At 45.8% G+C, this 19,624-nt stretch overlaps 1 protein-coding gene across 1 annotated transcript in view; it reads right to left on the bottom strand.

Moving 5' to 3' along the window:
• Nucleotides 1-19,624, bottom strand: part of FBXO41 (F-box protein 41) — a 588,800-nt gene that overhangs the window by 53,299 nt on the left and 515,877 nt on the right. Inside the window, exons 9-11 of the mRNA XM_086960098.1 lie at nt 7,164-7,259; nt 5,550-5,668; nt 3,763-3,921 (exon numbers count right to left, since the gene is read on the bottom strand). Coding sequence (XP_086816224.1) covers nt 3,763-3,921; nt 5,550-5,668; nt 7,164-7,259 — 374 coding nt within the window. The remainder of the gene's footprint in view (nt 1-3,762; nt 3,922-5,549; nt 5,669-7,163; nt 7,260-19,624) is intronic.

Raw genomic sequence — 19,624 nt, 5'->3', positions numbered from 1 at the left:
TAATAATTAAATATTGATTAGCATTGTATTTCCAAAATATTTACATAATTAATTAATTGACAGCTTTCACACCATATACACTTATTAACACCACAACACAAACTAAAATGTATTTACTCGTTTAAAAATTTAAATTATTTAATTATAATTAATTAATCATTAATTAATAATTATTCAATAAAAATGTAATTACTTCACTACATTTTCACTTAAAAATTCCAGTACACACACCTAAAATTAAATAAACAATTAACATAATTAATTAACATAATTAATTATCAATTAACTAATTGAAATTAATTAACTAATAATTATTAAACTATTTATATTAAATTAACACATTAATTAATCAATTATTTTAATATATTTAAATTACTTCTCACCCTATTCCCCTATAAACCCACAACCCGCTACGGAACTATTAACACTAAATTCAACATAAAATACATTATTAACTAATAAAATGCTACAAAACATACTAAATTGACAAACAATACTCATTAAAAACACTAAATTACTTATAATTATTAAAAAATCGATATTTTTGTAAACTATGTTTTTGTAAACGATATTTATTACAACTATATTATTGTTATCGATATTACTTACCTGTCTGTCGATATTCTGGTCAAACTATATTTTTGATATCGATATTTCTTCTTGTCAATATTTCTGCGGCGATATTAATGTAACTCGATATTTTCCCGTCGATTTTCCCGCTCTACACCGTTGGTGCTGAGCAAATGTCCTCCTTAATGTTTTCAAAACTACTCTGGCAATCATCTGTCCAAAAAAATGTACATCCCTTCCTCAGCAGTTGCCTGATATGGAGCATTTTCTCCTGAAAATGTATATACAAATTTGGAGTAGAACTCTGCTAACCCTAAAAATTAGCTTACCTCATCTTTGTTCTAAGGAATGGAGGCCTTTCTTATAGCATCAACCAATTCTGTCTAAGGTCTAATACAGAAAGCACAAATGTCATGCCCTAGATATGTAACTGTGTTTGTTGGAGATCTGCACTTGGTTTCCTCAGCGTTCAACCTGATCTGATCCAATGCTCTAAACACACTTTTTAACTCTAGGTCATGCTATTTTCTTTTTTATCTTTTCCCATTATCAAGATGTCATCGTAAAAAAAATTATGTTCTTTCTGCCCTGAAACAACCTATACATAAGACATTGGAACATGGCGGGAGCTGAGGCCAAACCAATTGGTGCTCTCCAAAATTGGAAACACCTTATGGTGGTTATAAACACAGTAAGGTGTTTACTACTATGGTGTAACGGTAACTGGTGATGCCAAGTCTATGGTGGAAAACCACTTCATCCCCTTAGTTACTAACTCATTGATCCTGGGCAGGGGAAACACATCCATGAAAAGCCCATGCAGAGGCGTATACGACCATTCATCTTTCTTGCCATGACTAAGGGAGCCACCCATTTGGAGGACTCTACCTGCTTAATCACCCTGCTGTCCACCAGCTTATTAAGTTCTTTAACCACCTTATCCTTCACTCTCAACAAAATATTCCTGACTTTATGTATACAACGGCGAGGATTCTTAAGAAACATTTTTGGACAAATCCTTCATTCCCCCCCCCCCCCCTCCCCCCCCCCTTACACCCGTAAATACTTTGGGAAACTTGTTAACCACTTTAATTCCATTCCCTTTATCATTGTCAAAAATCAAAACTGGATCCAGGCTGTTGGGTTCAAGTAAGATGCCCAAATTCCCTTGATCCCATCAACCAAGAACGCACGGACCATAGATGCACAGCACGGATGTATGATGAAACCTCATGGATTCACAGCAATGATGTATGATGAAGCCTCAGGGATGCAAAGGCTGGTTGTATGATGAAAGCTCATGGATGGACAGCATGGATGTATGATGAAACCTCATGGATCACAGCATGGATGTATGATGAAACCTCATGGATCGGAGCAGTGATGTATGTGGAAAACACTCTTCTGTCAAACTAGAACAATAGGCTCTCAAATCTTGTCCTAACTAGTAATGACTGCTTAATAAGCACCAATCTTGGATAAGTGAAACGTTCCTTCAACTAAATGGTAATAAAACTGAGATGCTACTTATGGGGAAAACTGACGGCGATGGTAGACCTCCATGCGGCCACCACTCACCGTACCTACAGTTAAAATACTGTGGTCTGGCTTACGCAACACTGAACAAAGTGTCGCATTTTCTCCCTTCGACCATCCCCTTAAAAGTCATTTTACCCATGTTGATTACTGCAATGGGCTCTATCTGGGTCTTCCTGATTCTGCAACCAATAAACTACAGCAAATTAAAAACTTTGCTTTAAAGTAAGATTATGGCAAGATTAGGTAAGATTAGGAGGTTCAATCGTGTATTTACTGCCAGAAGGAAGCTTCACTGGTTGCTCGTAAAGCAGGGGATTCATTTGAAAAGTCTTTGCCTTAAGCACAGCATCTACTATGGAGTTGAGAAATCCTGGTGCATATTTACTAGAATGGTGGCTCAGAGCAGCGCAGTGCAGCAAGTTACCTGCGTCAAGGGGAAACGGCAGGAATACACCTTCTGTATCCAATGCGGGGCATTCCTGCCCTTTCCTCCTGCTCTGGCACCGCTTCGGCAGCCTAACACGAACGCAGGAACCCTTGCACCATGTTACAAACGTGCCTCCGTTGCATGTAGGATTGTTTTTGTGCAGGAAAAACTGATGTTCCTGTACAAAAACAATCCGAAGAGGCTTTTTCCTCTTTCTATGTGGACTTCAGAATGCAGCACACAATAGAAAATGGAAAAAACGAGGACAAATAAAGATATTTCTCCTTGTTACGCCTCATCTGAGGAGGAGTAAGAGTTTAACACATTCCCAGGTTTACAAGTCCTTGTAAATCTGGGAATACGTCAGATTAAATGGATATTGCGTGGGCACACCCACGGCAATGCCTTTGGAACGCCTCCCTTGTGAGTTTCTTCACTCCAAATTTGTGAAGTCATTCAATGCCACGCTTTGCGTGGCTTCATAAATATGACTGAGAGGTTTGCGTCATGAATATATCGTGTTGCGTGGTACAAGCATGACGCAGAGCCCTCTTAATATGCCCCCGTATCAATTCTCTTTGTGCGCGACCGTTCGACCTTTGCACTCCAGTGCCAGGTTAATACTACAATTTCATTGCCTAGTGAGGTGGGCGCCCTTTGCCCAAAAACATGGAGCAGTCTTCTTTCAACCTTAGCAAACTGTCTAATCTCCGGATGTATGACGTTACAACGCATGCTTTTACCACGCATGCCTTTACAACGCTGTTTTTACAACGCATGCCTTTACAACGCATAGTGCTTTGGGGCGCTGGATAGTGAATAGTTTAATTTACTATTCCAACTCCAGTCCTCGTGGATAGTAGGGAAGGTGTTGGATAGTAAATTAAACCTATTCCCTATCCTAGAGCGCCCCCCAGCGCAATGCGTTGTAATGGTTTGCGTTGTAAAAGTTGCACTGTATGGTAAAAGTTGCGTTGTAAAGGTTGTTTACCCTAATCTCCCACGTTCAGGGAGGCATTTAAAACCTTGTTATTTTGCATTTTGGATGGTGGTCTTGTCATGACTGCATGGTCAGGATCCACTTAGCTTCGTGATGCTTTCAAGGGAACAAGGCCTTACAAATAAATAGAAATATAAAAATAAAACTGCTGAATGTACTCTCCAGCACAGCTACATCAGTCCCTTTTGAACTCCACAAAGAATCTGCAGCCTGAGGTGCCACTTACTGTTGAAATGAAGCAGCGCTTTAGGGGTGACCGGCGTGGAGGTGAGCACCAGCATCTCCAGGCCCTTCAGTCCCTCGCGGCACACCTCGGCCGCCACTTCCTGGTTGATCTCCGTCACGTGATCCAGTTCTAGGACCTGCAGCCGCATGCAGTTGCGCGCTGGAAGAGATGACAACAGTCAGAGTCGTCCTTGAAAAGGCGAAGGGAACACAGGGTGGGTGTACAGTTGCCCTACAATTATATGTACTGCAAGTGCCAAGCAGTCACCTACTGCCAGCAGCGCAGTCACCCGCACTGCACAACTGCTGATGTGGTGTTCTTTAAAGAAATGCGTCCTCGACTCTTTCTAATTTGGAGCAGGGTTGGGGTGACCTGATGGTTACAGGGTGTTGTTTCAGATCCTGGATGCATAGATGGAAAAGGCCTGCTGCCTTGTTGGCCTCTGATAGTGTCCTGGCAGCAGGTGTGCTGAAAGCCAGCTGAGATGGTTAGTTTGTCAGCCAGAAGGCGGGACAGGTCGTGAGGCTGTATCAAAAGAGCACAATCATACAGCTTTGCATCAACACTCTTACAAAAAGCGCAATCATAGTCAGAGAGAGGCATCTCTCATCTGAACACTAGCATTCACTGACTCTGAGAGCTGTGCAGCCAACATCTGATACCAGTGGAACCATAGTGCTGTCCAGCGGTCATCTGATAGCAGTGCATTCATAGTGCTGCGCAGCAGTCATCTGATAGCAGTGCATTCATAGTGCTGCGCAGCTGTCAGCAGATAGCGCTTCAAGCATAATGTGATACCAATGCAACCACAGTGCTGAGCAGCTGTCAGTTGATACCAGTACAATAATCGGGGCATATTTAACATTAAGTTAGGGAGCGCAGCACAGAACAGAGCAGTGCAGTGCTGCAAGCCACCTTACGGTGCCTGCGCTGTGCGACAGGGAAAGGGGAGGAATGCATAGTATTTAACATGGATGTATGACGTTACAACGCATGCTTTTACCACGCATGCTGTTACAACGCAAGTATTACAACGAAAACCTTTACAACGCATTACACTTTGGGGTTCTGGATAGTGAATAGTTTAATTTACTATTCCAACTCCAGTCCCCATGGACACTAGGGAAGGTGTTGGATAGTAAATTAAAACTATTCCTTATCCTAGAGCGCCCCCCGGTGTAATGCGTTATAATGGTTTTCGTTGTAATACGTGCGCTGTAACAGCACTGCGTGGGAAAAGTTGCGTTGTAAATGTTGCATACCATGTAACATAATACGAGGCATTCTTGTCTCTCCTAGCGCTGCTGCTCATTGTGCTGCCTGATTTGTAAGTAGAATACAGCACACTAAAAAGGAAAACATGAGAAGAAATAAAGATATTCTCCTTATTACGCTCCCCCCCTGGGGATGCGTAGCATTTGATCGCCATCCCAGGTCTACCAGTAATGTTAAATCTGGGATAGCGTCAGAATCCATGGGTGTTGCGTGGGAACACCCACACTCCACCATGAAATGCCTCCCTGGGGCAGAGTAGTGCAATGCAGAGATTTGAGCTGTGTCGTGTTACTCTGGATTTATCAAGCCACTGAGGACCACGTAAGGGGGCCTTGCTTGATAAGTCATACTTATGGGTTGTGTTACTTTCGCACCCCATTGCATAGTGCAAAAGTGACGCAACCCTTTGATAAATATGCCCCACAGTTCTGTGCAGGTGCACAGCTTTAGTCAGATGGAAATGCAGTCATGCTCTGAGGGGTACGCAACTGTACAGTTAAAAGATACTTTACCTAGTGACGCCAGTCCCTGTACCCCGCATCCTGCACCCCCGACACCCAGTGCTCGTAGGTGAGGCCAGCACCGTCCAATCATCTGGAGGCAGCGGTTACTGAAACGTGTTGGCTGCTGGCTATAGGGGAGAAGAAAAACAAGAACATATCATGTTAGGCGCAGCCTTTGTTTAGAATACGGGTATACTCTAGTATATGTAGGACAAGTCCCAAGCGGAGCTGTCTCGACAGGTTAGTAAGAGGGAAGCGTGAAGCGGCACCATCAGTGCAAATGATCACAAGTGGGGCAGTGAGCATCCGGGTGGTGAGGTGAGGTGGAGCAGGGCTTGCTAGAAGAGCGGCGTGCGTGGTGCAAATGGGGCGGTGATCGTGATGCGGGAGAGGAAGGCAAGGCCACAGATACAACTGAAGACCAGAGTCAGGGATTTGAAGATGGATCTATATGCTCTGGGTAGAGTATGTCATCCAGTGACTATAGATAAGACGGTTTCGCTTCTGAGCCGCGCATTCCCAGATCTTACTTTGGATGTAAATGTCTATGCGAATCACTTTCCGACTTGGTTTTTGAACACGCTGGACACTGTTTCGTCCTTTAGACAGATCATCCCTTTGAGATCTACCCAGACGGATGCTTGGTCTTCTCCCAATCTGCTGAAGCTCAAATAAAGTTTTCTATAGAGGCTGGGACCTATCCTATGAATCTACTCACAAATGTCTTCAGAAGGATCGCAAAGTGTTTAGAAAAAGCGAATCCATTAAACCAGAGCCGATCCCTTTAAAAATCACCATCTTCAATCCTCACACCTAACGGGAGAGGTTTTCCACAAAGTGGACCCTTTGTCTGATCCACAAGCATGTTGTCTTAATTTGTCTATAAAAATAATATGTTAATCCTTTTATTATGTCACCTGCTCCTATTTCCTCAAAATATGTAGCAGTCTCATCTCCTGCTACCCTCCCCCCTCTAGCCCCATCATTCTCCTGACATCCTTCCCACAAGAATCTTTACATTTCTATGTAGCTATATTTTTCTACACTACCAGAGAATTACTTCAGAGAAAATAGACAGAGCTCTCAGGGTCTCACTGGCCAATTGAGGAACCTGGCACTGCCCGACGGGCTGGTCTGATAGGTCAGTGTGTGGGCCAGATGTTTGGCTGTTTGTGGCTCTGTTTCAAGTCTGCTGGGGCTGTTTTTCTATTGATGACCCTGATAATAAAACAAACAATCCGACAGCAAGCTCAAATCCCTGCAGTCTCCTGTACCTTGCAAAACACCCATACAGCAATCTTGCACCACCAGTGCTCAAACAACAAGGATTACAGCCAGAATACATCTTTGCCAGATGATGTCTGCTGGAGTTTCAGATTCTAGACCCCCCAGTCTTTGGTGAAGCCTGTCTTTATTTTGGATGCAGGAACATCCTTTTGTTTGATGATGCCTGGTTGGGTCTTGAATTCTAGAAGAAGCCTCTGATTAGTCATGTCTGGCTGACTTTTTGGATTCCAGAATGTCCATCTGTTTGATGACGTATGAGTTGGTGTTGAGGGCTATGGTGTCATGCTGGTTGGCCCTTCTAAGTGTCAAGAGAGAAGAAACAATGCAATATCTTACCAAGGATGTAACGGCGCCACCTGGAGGGAAATGATGTCTCTGCACCCAGCTCCCAGGGCCCAGATGACCTCGTGACCTACAGGATCTGTGCAACTTCTGCAGTAAAACAGGAAACCAATATTAAAATACATAATCCTCGGAAAAGTGTAACACATTCTTTAAAAGGCATCAGTTATGGTGGGCAAAATTAAGAGGGGAGAAAGGTAAGGTGTGGTAGGATGAGAAATGGTGCTTGTTACTAAAATATTTAAATAAATATTGGTAAAGTGTAACAGTGGATGAAAAGTCAACGATAGCCATTGCTAATGTAGGTACACCCGTGGTGGTGCTCTTTCGATTGTTTAAAAAAAATACAACAGTTATTAAAAGATGTTTACTGCACATGTATGGGGAAGCATAGGAGGCCATCTTGGAATGATTATAAAACGTGTTATGATAGCCAGAACCTGATATTACAAAGGGGAGTTCTTAAAGTACAAGGGGGCTGATGGGGACAAGGAGAGGCTAGTGGGCCAGCGGGCATGAGAGGAGCGTTTTTAATAAAGAGCGAGGAGTGAGATGGAGGCAGGGGAAACAAATCGAGGAACAGGAAAAAGTCCCAATGCAAAGCCTGATGTCAGCAGTGGAGGGATATGAGTAATCCAAACAAATGCAGTGAAACGGAAATACTCCTGGGCAGGACAAACACAAAACAAGGAAGGAAAGCAATACAAACAGGAGCAGGGGAGTGGAATAGACAAGAAAGCCATCCAATCGCACATAAGGGGCTGAACCGCTACCCACTCCACGCATTGTATTTTCCACAATAGGTTTGTGACAACACACAGCTAAAGCTGTCTGTAGGTGAGACCTACAGAGGTTCGAAAGATAAAAAGGCACATTAGAGATGAGAAAATGGCCACCACAACAATGATGACAACAATCGTAATGCTCGCTAGGGGAACTAAAAGGATTCTCGCAGACTGCATCAGACTGTTCCCTTGAATCAGCCTGCTCTTGCCTCCACTGAGAACAGTCTTTTCCGCATATCCCTTCCTTATGTACATAGAGATAACTCTAATCACTAGTATATGCAGTAGACCTTTGTACTCTACCATTCCTATGTGACTCTTAGAGTATATCCACTCGTATCCCTTCCTTATGTACATAGAGATAACTCTAATCACTAGTATATGCAGTAGACCTTTGTACTCTACCATTCCTATGTGACTCTTAGAGTATATCCACTCGTATCCCTTCCTTATGTATATAGAGATAACTCTAATCACTAGTATATGCAGTAGACCTTTGTACTCTAGCATTCCTATGTGACTCTTAGAGTATATCCATTTGTATCTCTTCCTTGAGTGACTTTACATCTTGTACATTTGCAATTTTTTCTGTTTGTACCTTTTATGTAACGCAGGTAATCCTAAATCCTTATGTTTTGCAACTGGTTCTTATGTAAAGCGCTCTGACACCTTCGGGTAAAGTTCGCGCTATATAAAATCGCATTAAATAAATACAAATAAATAAATAAAGCATTAAACAAATACTGTATATAATACTTTAACTATATCTGTGCACCTCTCTAGTTGTTGTATCGTTATGTATACTTTTGCATTCAGTCCCTCCTTTCGAGAGTGGGGGGGGGGGGGCACCTCTGCACTGTGCTGCAGCAGCAGTAAAAGAGAAAACAGGTAAACTGGGAAGATTGAGGCAAGAGGCAGATCACCCAAAGAAAGAAACAAAGGTTGGAACAAAACACACACAAGTTCAGGTAAGCTCGTTAATTCTGTTTTGCAAGGTACAACAAATTACTACAATTGCGAAGGTAGTTAAAAGTCGTATTTATGGCTAAAACATGCGTAAAAGATACTGGGGCATATTATCAACGCTGTGCAAAAAATATCGCACAGCGTTGATAACGTGGAAAAATCTATCGCCGATTTCACATCGCCTGTTAGCAGCGTATTCTCAACGCTAAAGCCAACAGGCAATGTGAAATCGTCGATAGGTCGCATTAGCGCGTGAAAGCAAGCGCTGTTTTCACACCCTAATGTGTGCCTTGATAATATGGGGGGCGGATTCAGCTTTATGATCCACCCCCTCAAATTAGCAATGCCTAACACGTACTAAAAGCCAGCGTTGGGAGACCTGCGATAGACACGTTTATCGCAGGTCTCCTTCTCCCAAGGCCTGCCTTGTGAATAAGGCAATCCCACCTCCAACCACATTTTACATGTGGTTGAATGTGGGAACGCCCACCCTGCATCTCCTTAGCGTTATTCATCGCCCCCAGCGTGGGGGCGTTGAATAACGCATGAAATGCGTCGCAACCGGAGTTAGCAACGCTTTGATAATAGGGCGATAATTAATTCATGCGTCAGCAACCGGAAAAGGTCGCTAACACATGAATTTGGGCCCTTGATAATATGCCCCACAATTTTCCTTTCAAAACGTCACAAGGTTGCAAGAAATAGCGTGGCAGGTGGACCAATCAATGTTCTGCATCGCATTCCTTCCCCGTCTCTCTCTTTTCTGCTTTGGGAACAGTAAAGAATTTCCCTTCTTTGATTAATCGCCTTTTTGTGCCTTAACCCTTTCGATGCTGATGACGAGCTCAGCTCGTCATCACCCACGGGTGTCGTGTGCTGATGACGAGCTGAGCTCGTCATAACTGCAGCAAAAGAGCAATTTGCAGCACAGGGGAAAAATCCCCGCAGCAGCCATGTGGTTAAACAACTTGGGTTAAATGTATTTTGTTTAGATTGATGGTCAGTGCTGTTGCAACATCTTCATGCTGTACTGCAGTGAATGCTATTTTTATTATCTGTTTGCATAGTTTTTTAATGTTAGAAATGAGCTCTACTTTTCACTCAGGGAGCTCCCAGAACAGCAGTTTGCTCTCAGTTTAGCTTGTTACTGCACCCTTGCTGTCAATCTTTCTCTTGTTGATGGTTTGAGCGCTCTCTATGTGCAGAAATTAGGCAGTGCGGTTGCGTTCTCAGCCCACAGGGGCCCCTTCTTCCTGTCGCCCCGCGTTCTTTTATAGTCATGTAACCGCTTCCAGGTTGCCACCTGCTTAGTAATGGTTTAGTGCTACAGTCACAGGCCCATTGGCTATCTGCCCGATTTCCCTTTTTTATCTCTGTTTTACAAGAGGGCAATTAAACCATTGATGCACTACATTCATTTGTATTTTAACTATCTCCTCTTGAGACTCCAGGGAACGCTTCCCGCGAGGGATCCTGCCAACTGGAACCATATATTTTATGATATTCTTTATTGCCATTCACTTTAGATTTAGTTTAATCCGATTTAGCAATTTGTTATTTAGACACTAGTCTACTCATTTTCAACCCATTTACCTCAAACAATCTTTTATAATATTTCTTCTTTCGGTGGCTATAACGATTTCCCTGGGGATATGGAATAGAGGATCTTTTACGTTCTGGACAAAACCTTTCTATTCACCAATGAAAATGCAGAATAAAATAATGAAATAAATATATAAAAAAGCTGGCACGTGCTTTATGAGCCCAATAACCCCTTTATACACCTCTTGATCACCTGGTTGACTGATTTAGTGCCTTCCACAACTAAACATCTGGGTCATTTCTGGACAAGTTCTTGCTTATGACTTCGATAAGTTCCGCCCTGACTTCGTCAGACACGGTCGCTCCCACGCTCCCTGGCTCCTGGTGGTATCGTTACTCTTACCTCCGACCATCTGTGTGCCTGTAATTCAATTGTGCATCTGCATTAGCGCTTCTGGTTGTGCATTTGTTTTAGCGCTTGTGGTGTATTTTTCAATCTGCTCAGTTTGTGGCACTTTATAACGCTACAGCGTTTCAGGTATTCTGCAGCGCAGCATAGTTTATGCAATTTAATCAGCGCGACGGAAACGGAGCTGTGCTCTACCTGTTAACATTAATCTGCCTGTTTAAAAGCGCTTGTGAACTTTTATCTGTGCCCCAGCCTCACTCGACTTTTCTCTACCTCCATTTTGTTTGTTGTTGTCTCCCTGAGCCCTTCCTCCGCGCACCGCTCCCGCCTCCCTGCTGCCCCTCCCACCCACTGACCCTTACTGTAGACCCCGTAGAAAGCACAGCTGTGACCGCCCTGACTTCGTCAGACACGGTCGCTCCCACGCTCCCTGGCTCCTGGTGGTATCGTTACTCTTACCTCCGACCATTTGTGTGCCTGTAATTCAATTGTGCATCTGCATTAGCGCTTCTGGTTGTGCATTTGTTTTAGCGCTTCTGGTGTATTTTTCAATCTGCTCAGTTTGTGGCACTTTATAACGCTACAGCGTTTCAGGTATTCTGCAGCGCAGCATAGTTTATGCAATTTAATCAGCGCGACGGAAACGGAGCTGTGCTCTACCTGTTAACATTAATCTGCCTGTTTAAAAGCGCTTGTGAACTTTTATCTGTGCCCCAGCCTCACTCGACTTTTCTCTACCTCCATTTTGTTTGTTGTTGTCTCCCTGAGCCCTTCCTCCGCGCACCGCTCCCGCCTCCCTGCTGCCCCTCCCACCCACTGACCCTTACTGTAGACCCCGTAGAAAGCACAGCTGTGACCGCCCTGACTTCGTCAGACACGGTCGCTCCCACGCTCCCTGGCTCCTGGTGGTATCGTTACTCTTACCTCCGACCATCTGTGTGCCTGTAATTCAATTGTGCATCTGCATTAGCGCTTCTGGTTGTGCATTTGTTTTAGCGCTTGTGGTGTATTTTTCAATCTGCTCAGTTTGTGGCACTTTATAACGCTACAGCGTTTCAGGTATTCTGCAGCGCAGCATAGTTTATGCAATTTAATCAGCGCGACGGAAACGGAGCTGCGCTCTACCTGTTAACATTAATCTGCCTGTTTAAAAGCGCTTGTGAACTTTTATCTGTGCCCCAGCCTCACTCGACTTTTCTCTACCTCCATTTTGTTTGTTGCTGTCTCCCTGAGCCCTTCCTCCTCGCACTGCTCCCGCCTCCCTGCTGCCCCTCCTACGCCCCTCCCCCCCTCAAAGTGCTTTAATGACAGATGCGCCCACGCGCAGCGTCCACGCGCTACGGCCTCGCCGAAGGTGCGCCAAAGGTAAGCCCGTCTACGCCTGTCCGCGCCTGGACCGCGCCCAGCGCCAGACCCCCTGGCCCTCGCAATGCCCATCCCCCCCGCATTACTTACGACGCCTCCACCCTCCTAGCCCTTAACCCCGACCGCTCCCCCAACTGCGTCCAAGCCGCTCCTGGACTCACCCATGGACCCTTCTCTTGCAACTCCTGCAAGTTCGACAGCACCAAAACCAGCTCCTCATCCACCAACACCAAACAGAGATCCGACACCAACCACCTAAAATGCATCCTGCTCAACACCCGCTCGGTCCACAGACACGTCATCGACCTCTGGAATCTACTTGACACCATCTCACCGGACGTCGCCTTCCTAACAGAAACATGGATGAATGCCTCTTCAGCCCCAGACATCACCATTGCCATCCCGGAAGGATACAAGATCATCCGTAGGGACCGCATCGAGCAAACAGGAGGAGGCATCGCCATCGTCCATAAGAACTCCATCCGCATCTCAACCAGCTCAGACGTCAACCTTGCAAGCACCAAACACCTCCACACCGACCCCAAGACCACACTCAGAGGTACCCTCCTCTACCGGCCTCCAGGACCCCGCGCACAATTCAATGACGACATCACTGACTTTATCACTCCACACGCCCTCCCCTCCGAGGACTACATTCTATTGGGAGACCTCAACTTTCACCTGGAAAAGAACAATGACAACAGCACCACCACCCTTCTGGACAATCTTGCCAACCTCGGACTCAAACAACTGGTCACTACCCCCACCCACATTGCTGGTCACACACTCGACCCTATCTTCACTTCCAGCAAATATGTCTCCTTCAGTCACACCACAGCTCTTCACTGGACGGACCACAGCTGCGTTCACTTCACATACAATAAGACCACAATCCACAACCATCCTCGACCCACCATGCGAAGAAACTGGAACAAAATCACCATCGACCAGATCTCCTCATCGCTTCTTCAAAACCCTCCTATCCACTCCTCAAACCCCGACCAAGCAGCCATTAACCTCACCCAATGGATATCCAACAGCGCCGACATCCTAGCACCGCTGAAAAAACGTCAAAGCAAACCAGGCAACAAAAACGCCTCCTGGTTCAACGATGATCTTAAGAAATCGAAGAAACACTGTCACTCCCTCGAGAAGGCCTGGAAAAAAGACCCAAACACCAGCACCTGGGACGCCTTCAAAAACGCCACCCGCATACACCACCAACTAATCCGGTCTGCCAAGAAAGCCGCATTCAAAGACCGTCTAGATAACAACGCCCACAACAGCAAGGAATTATTCAACATCGTCAAAGAATTTACCAACCCTTCAGCCAACTCCAACGACATCACTCCCTGTCAAGCCCTCTGCGACTCCCTAGCTTCCTTCTTCCACAACAAAATTGCAGACATCCACAACAGCTTCGACTACCAACCCGGAGCCCAACCCACCCAACCTTCTGCCGCACCCTCACCCCCCTTGAACATCCTCAATGACTGGAACCCCATCTCCACTGAGGACACCATCCGCCTGATGAACTCCATCCACTCAGGATCCCCAACTGACCCATGCCCTCACCACATCTTCAACAAAGCAGACTCCATCATAGCTCCACACCTCCGAGACGTCATCAACTGCTCCCTCTACTCCGCCACCTTCCCGGAAAGCTGGAAACACGCAGAACTCAGCGCCCTTCTGAAAAAACCCACAGCTGACCCCACCGAACTCAAAAACTACCGCCCCATCTCGCTTCTTCCATTCCCGGCCAAAGTCATCAAGAAAGCTGTCAACAACCAACTCGCCTCCTTCCTCGAAACCAACAAATCCCTCGACCCCTCACAGTCCGGCTTCAGAGCCAAGCACAGCACTGAGACCGCACTTATCGCAGCTACAGACGACATTCGAACTCTACTGGACAATGGAGACACAGTCGCCCTCATCCTCCTTGACCTCTCCGCTGCCTTTGACACAGTCTGCCATAGCACCCTCCTACAGCGCCTCAGAAACGTAGGAATCCAAGGAAAAGCACTGGAATGGATCACCTCGTTCCTTACCGGAAGAACCCAGAGAGTCCGCCTCCCACCATTCAAGTCAGAGGCCTCTGAAGTCATCTGTGGCGTGCCACAAGGATTGTCACTCAGCCCCACCCTCTTCAACGTATACATGAGCCCCCTCGCGGCCATCGCTCGCCAACACAATCTCAACATCATCTCCTACGCGTATGACACTCAACTGATCCTATCACTCACCAAAGACCCTAACACCGCCAAAACCAACTTACACGAAGGAATGAAAGAAGTATCCGAGTGGATGAAGCACAGCCGTCTGAAACTGAAATCAGACAAAACAGAAGTCCTCATCCTAGGCACCTCCCCCTCCGCCTGGGATGACTCTTGGTGGCCAGAAGCCCTTGGAAAAGCACCCATCCCGACGGACCACGCACGGAACCTGGGCGTCATCTTGGACTCCTCACTCTCGATGACCAGACAAGTCAACGCCGTTTCATCATCTTGCTTCAACATTCTTCGCATGCTCAAAAAAACATTTCGCTGGATCCCCACCGAAACTAGAAAAACGGTCACCCACGCACTGGTTACGAGCCGACTGAACTACGGAAACACACTATACGCCGGTACCACCGCAAAACTCCAGAAAAAACTCCAACGCATCCAGAACGCTTCAGCCAGGCTCATACTAGACATCCCGCGTAAAGAACACATCTCTGGTCACCTGAAAAACCTCCCCTGGCTCCCCGTAAATAAGAGGATTACCTTCCGCCTCCTAACCCACGCACACAAAGCACTTTACGAACTCGGACCCGAATGCCTCAACACACGACTGTCCTTCTACACCCTCTCCCGTCAGCTACGATCCTCCAACCAAGCCCTTGCCACTGTACCTCGCATCAACAAAACCACCATGGGAGGTAGATCCTTCTCCTACCTGGCAGCTAAAACCTGGAACTCACTTCCCACTCACCTTCGCCTTACTCAGAACCACCTAGCATTCAGAAAACAACTTAAAACTTGGATATTCGACAAGTAATTCCCCACCCTTCCTCTAGCGCCTTGAGACCCTATGGGTATGTAGCGCGCTATATAAATCTCTTGACTTGACTTGACTTGACTTATAAATCTTCAAAATTCTGGAGAGCTCTCGGAATCGTCAGCTTGTGGCAATGCCATAGGACGCAGGTATTCTCCATCTACGCCCATGGGTATAACTGATTGCTCAAAAGGCACATTAATTCTATGTCAAATTCAGGGATTCTCCTGAAAAAGGAAGAGTATGCTCAGCTCTTAAAAAACAGTTCTGGCTTCTAACAGCTCTTGCCGGCTCCCTGAGAAGAAGGAGTGGTATAAAGTTAAACACAGATTTCAAATGGATCAAATGGGTTATTGGATATTCCCTTTCTATGCAGTTCTCCAATCACCCAAGTAGCAAAGTCTATACAATAGCGGATAAAATGTATGCAGACATACTAAGAAAAAAACTTACGCCGAGTGCTCTTGCGTGTAACTCTCCAGAAAGTATTTAAACCTACAGACATCACCCCTCGACAAGCATCGTTCTCAGGCCAGTTGGGAAATAACCTACAGATATCACCCCTCTGCTAGTGTGGTTCTCAGGTCACTTGGGGAATGACCTGCAGAAATCACCCCTCGACTAGCATCATTCTCCAGTTCGCTTGGGGAATGATCTACAGAGATCACTCCTCGACCAGCATCGTTCTCAGGTTCGCTTGGGGAATGACCTACAGAGATCACTCCTCGACTAGCATCGTTCTGAGGTCGCTTGGGGAATGACCTACAGAGATCACCCCTCGACTGGTATCTTTCTCAGGTCGCTTAGGAAAGACCTACAGAGATCACCCCTCGACTAGCATCGTCCTCAGGTCGCTTGGGGAATGACCTACAGAGATCGCCCCTCAACTAGTATCGTTCCCAGGTGGCTTGGGCAATGACCTGCAGAGTTCGCTCCTCGACTAGCATTGTTCTCAGGTTGCTTGGGGAATGACCTACAGAGATCGCCCCACGACTAGCATCATCGTGATATCTGCAGGTCATTCCCCAAGCGACCTGAGAACAATACTAGATCGCCCCTCGACTAGTATCGTTCTCAGGTCTCTTGGGGAATTACCTGCAGATATCACGCCTCCACTAGCATGGTTCTCAGGTTGCTTGGGGAATGACCTACAGAGATCACCCCTCGACTAGCATGGTTCTCAGGTCGCTTGGGAAATGACCTACAGAGATCACCCCTCGACTAGCATAGTTCTCAGGTTGCTTGGGGAATGACCTACAGAGATCACCCCTCGACTAGCATGGTTCTCAGGTCGCTTGGGGAATGACCTACAGAGATCACCCCTCGACTAGCATGGTTCTCAGGTCGCTTGGGGAATTACCAACAGAGATCACCCCTCGACTAGCATGGTTCTCAGGTCGCTTTGGGAATGACCTACAGAGATCACCCCTCGACTAGTATCGTTCTCATGTCGCTTGGGGAATGACCTACAGAGATCGCCTCTCGACTAGTATCGTTCTCAGGTTGCTTGGGCAATGACCTGCAGCATTCGCTCCTCGACTAGCATCGTTCTCAGGTTGCTTGGGGAATCACCTACAGAGATCGCCCCTCGACTAGCATCGTCGTGATATCTGCAGGTCATTCCCCAAGCGACTTGAGAACGATACTAGATTACCCCTTAACTAGTATCGTATCAGGTCGCTTAGGTAATGACCTGCAGAATGATATCACACCTCGACTAGCATGGTTCTCAGGTTGCTTGGGCAATGACCTACAGAGATAACCCCTCGACTAGCATGGTTCTCAGGTCGCTTTGGAAATGACCTATAGAGATTACCCCTCGACTAGCATGGTTCTCAGGTCGCTTGGCGAATGACCTACAGAGATCACCCCTCGACTAGCATGGTTCTCAGGTCGCTTGGCGAATGATCTGCAGAGATCACCCCTCGACTAGCATGGTTCTCAGGTCGCTTTAGAAATGACCTATAGAGATTACCCCTCGACTAGCATGGTTCTCAGGTTGCTTGGGGAATGACCTACAGAGATCACCCCTCGACTAGCATGGTTCTTAGGTCGCTTGGGGAATGACCTACAGAGATCACCCCTCGACTATTATCGTTCTCATGTCGCTGGGGAATGACCTGTAGAGATCACCCCTCGACTAGTATCGTTCTCAGGTCGCTTAGGGAATGACCTACAGACATCACCTGACTATGCACAGTAGACTCAGGAGACAAAGTGCATTAGAGCCTTGACGCCTTTGGGAATTTGTTCGCACTTTATACATTTCCAAATCAATCAATCACCTTCCTATCTCACATAAAAATTATTTCTATTTGGATGAGCGGCTGCCAATGACCCTAAACGGCCAGCAACCTAATTACGAAAACCCTGCACTGATAGAAAAAACACAGGGTGATCCATTTACACAAATTTTAGTGCAAGTGAAAAAGAACATGGTGCAAACTGTCTTTGAACAGCGATAAACATGACACAAGCTGATTTCACACCATTTGCATTGTTTTTATACAAAAAGTGCTCACAATACACTTATTGCACTGTACAGCAGGGGCAGATGGAACCATAGTTGAGACCAAAGGGTTTTCCTATTTTAATTAGAGTACTAGGAATAGAGTGCAACATATATTGTGCTTTTCTTAAAGGCACTTACAAAATGAACGAGGCTTAATTTGATCGAATTTCTATAACTCATATAGGATTATTTATAATCACTGCAGGGTTGCATATGATTTCACAATATGGCCTCACAGTTTGTTACCTCCATGTTTTGCCAGGGTGCAAACATATTTTGTAATAATGCGTCCAGCAGAAACGGTTTGCTCTATTCTGTATTACTCAAGGGTGAAAAATGGTGCAAAAAGATTTACCCCATTTTTTGCATCCGGGCAATATTTCTGTAATATGGCCGGTGGAGCAACTGTCCCATTCCAGCTCTGTTCTTGTGGGCTGCTCTGGAACCCCTCCATGGACAGAAAGTCTTTCCAAAGACATATAAACCTACATGCCTTCACCTGTACACTGCTCCCTGACAGTCCCCACAGAAGGGATGTCTATAACATATGGGGGTAACTAACCCCTTGTAGTCAAAGGCGACCGGTCACACTGTACGTAACATACACCTGTCCAGCTCCTCCCATAAGCAGGAGCATCAGAGGGGCAGTCATGTGATCTGTGTGAGCTACCTCACGTGCTCTCGCCCTTGGTCCGCTTCGCCTACTCTTTCTTTCTACCTCTCATGCTCTCTCTTTCTTCTACCTCTCATGCTCTCTCTTTCTTCTACCTCGCATGCTCTCTCTTTCTTCTACCTCACATGCTCTCTCTTTCTCTACCTCTCATACTCTCTCTTTCTACCTACTACCTCTCATGCTCTCTCTTTCTTCTACCTCTCATGCTCTCTCTTTGTTCTACCTCTCATGTTATCTCTTTTGTCTGCCTCTCCTACTCCGTCTTTCTTCTACCTTGCATGCTGTCTCTTTTTTCTACCTCTCATGCTCTCTCTTTCTTCTACCTCACAGTCTCTCCCTTTCTTCTACCTCTCATGCTCTCTCTTTCTTCTACCTCACATGCTCTCTCTTTCTTCTACCTCTTATGCTGTCTCTTTCTTCTACCTCTCATGCTCTCTCTTTTTTCTACCTCTCATGCTCTCTCTTTCTTCTACCTCTTATGCTCTCTCTTTCTTCTACCTCTCATGCTCTCTCTTTTTTCTACCTCTCATGCTCTCTCTTTCTTCTACCTCACATGCTCTCTCTTTCTTCTACCTCTTATGCTCTCTCTTTCTTCTACCTCTCATGCTCTCTCTTTTTTCTACCTCTCATGCTCTCTCTTTCTTCTACCTCACAGTCTCTCCCTTTCTTCTACCTCTCATGCTCTCTCTTTCTTCTACCTCACATGCTCTCTATTTCTTCTACCTCTTATGCTCTCTCTTTCTTCTACCTCTCATGCTCTCTCTTTCTTCTACCTCTCATGCTCTCTCTTTCATCTGCCTCTCCTACTCTGTCTTTCTTCTACCTCTCATGCTATCTCTTTCTTCTACCTCACAGTCTCTCCCTTTCTTCTACCTCTCATGCTATCTCTGTCGTCTTCCTCTCCTACTCTGTCTTTCTTCTACCTCGCACACTGTTTCTTTCTTCTACCTCTTCATGCTCTCCCTTTCTTCTACCTCCCATGCTCTATCTTTCTTCTACCTCTCATGCTATCTCTTTTGTCTGCCTCTCCTACTTTGTCTTTCTTCTACCTTGCAAGCTGTCTCTTCCTTCTACCTCTCATGCTCTCTCTTTCTTCTACCTCACAGTCTCTCTCTTCTACCTCTCAAGCTCTCTCTTTCTTCTACCTCTCATGCTCTCTTT

The sequence above is a fragment of the Lissotriton vulgaris genome, chromosome 3_1, assembly GCF_964263255.1.
Source record: "Lissotriton vulgaris chromosome 3_1, aLisVul1.2, whole genome shotgun sequence".
Taxonomy (NCBI): domain Eukaryota; kingdom Metazoa; phylum Chordata; class Amphibia; order Caudata; family Salamandridae; genus Lissotriton; species Lissotriton vulgaris.
The sequence above is the reverse complement of the archived record's forward strand: the minus strand, read 5'-3'. Positions and strand labels throughout refer to the sequence as shown.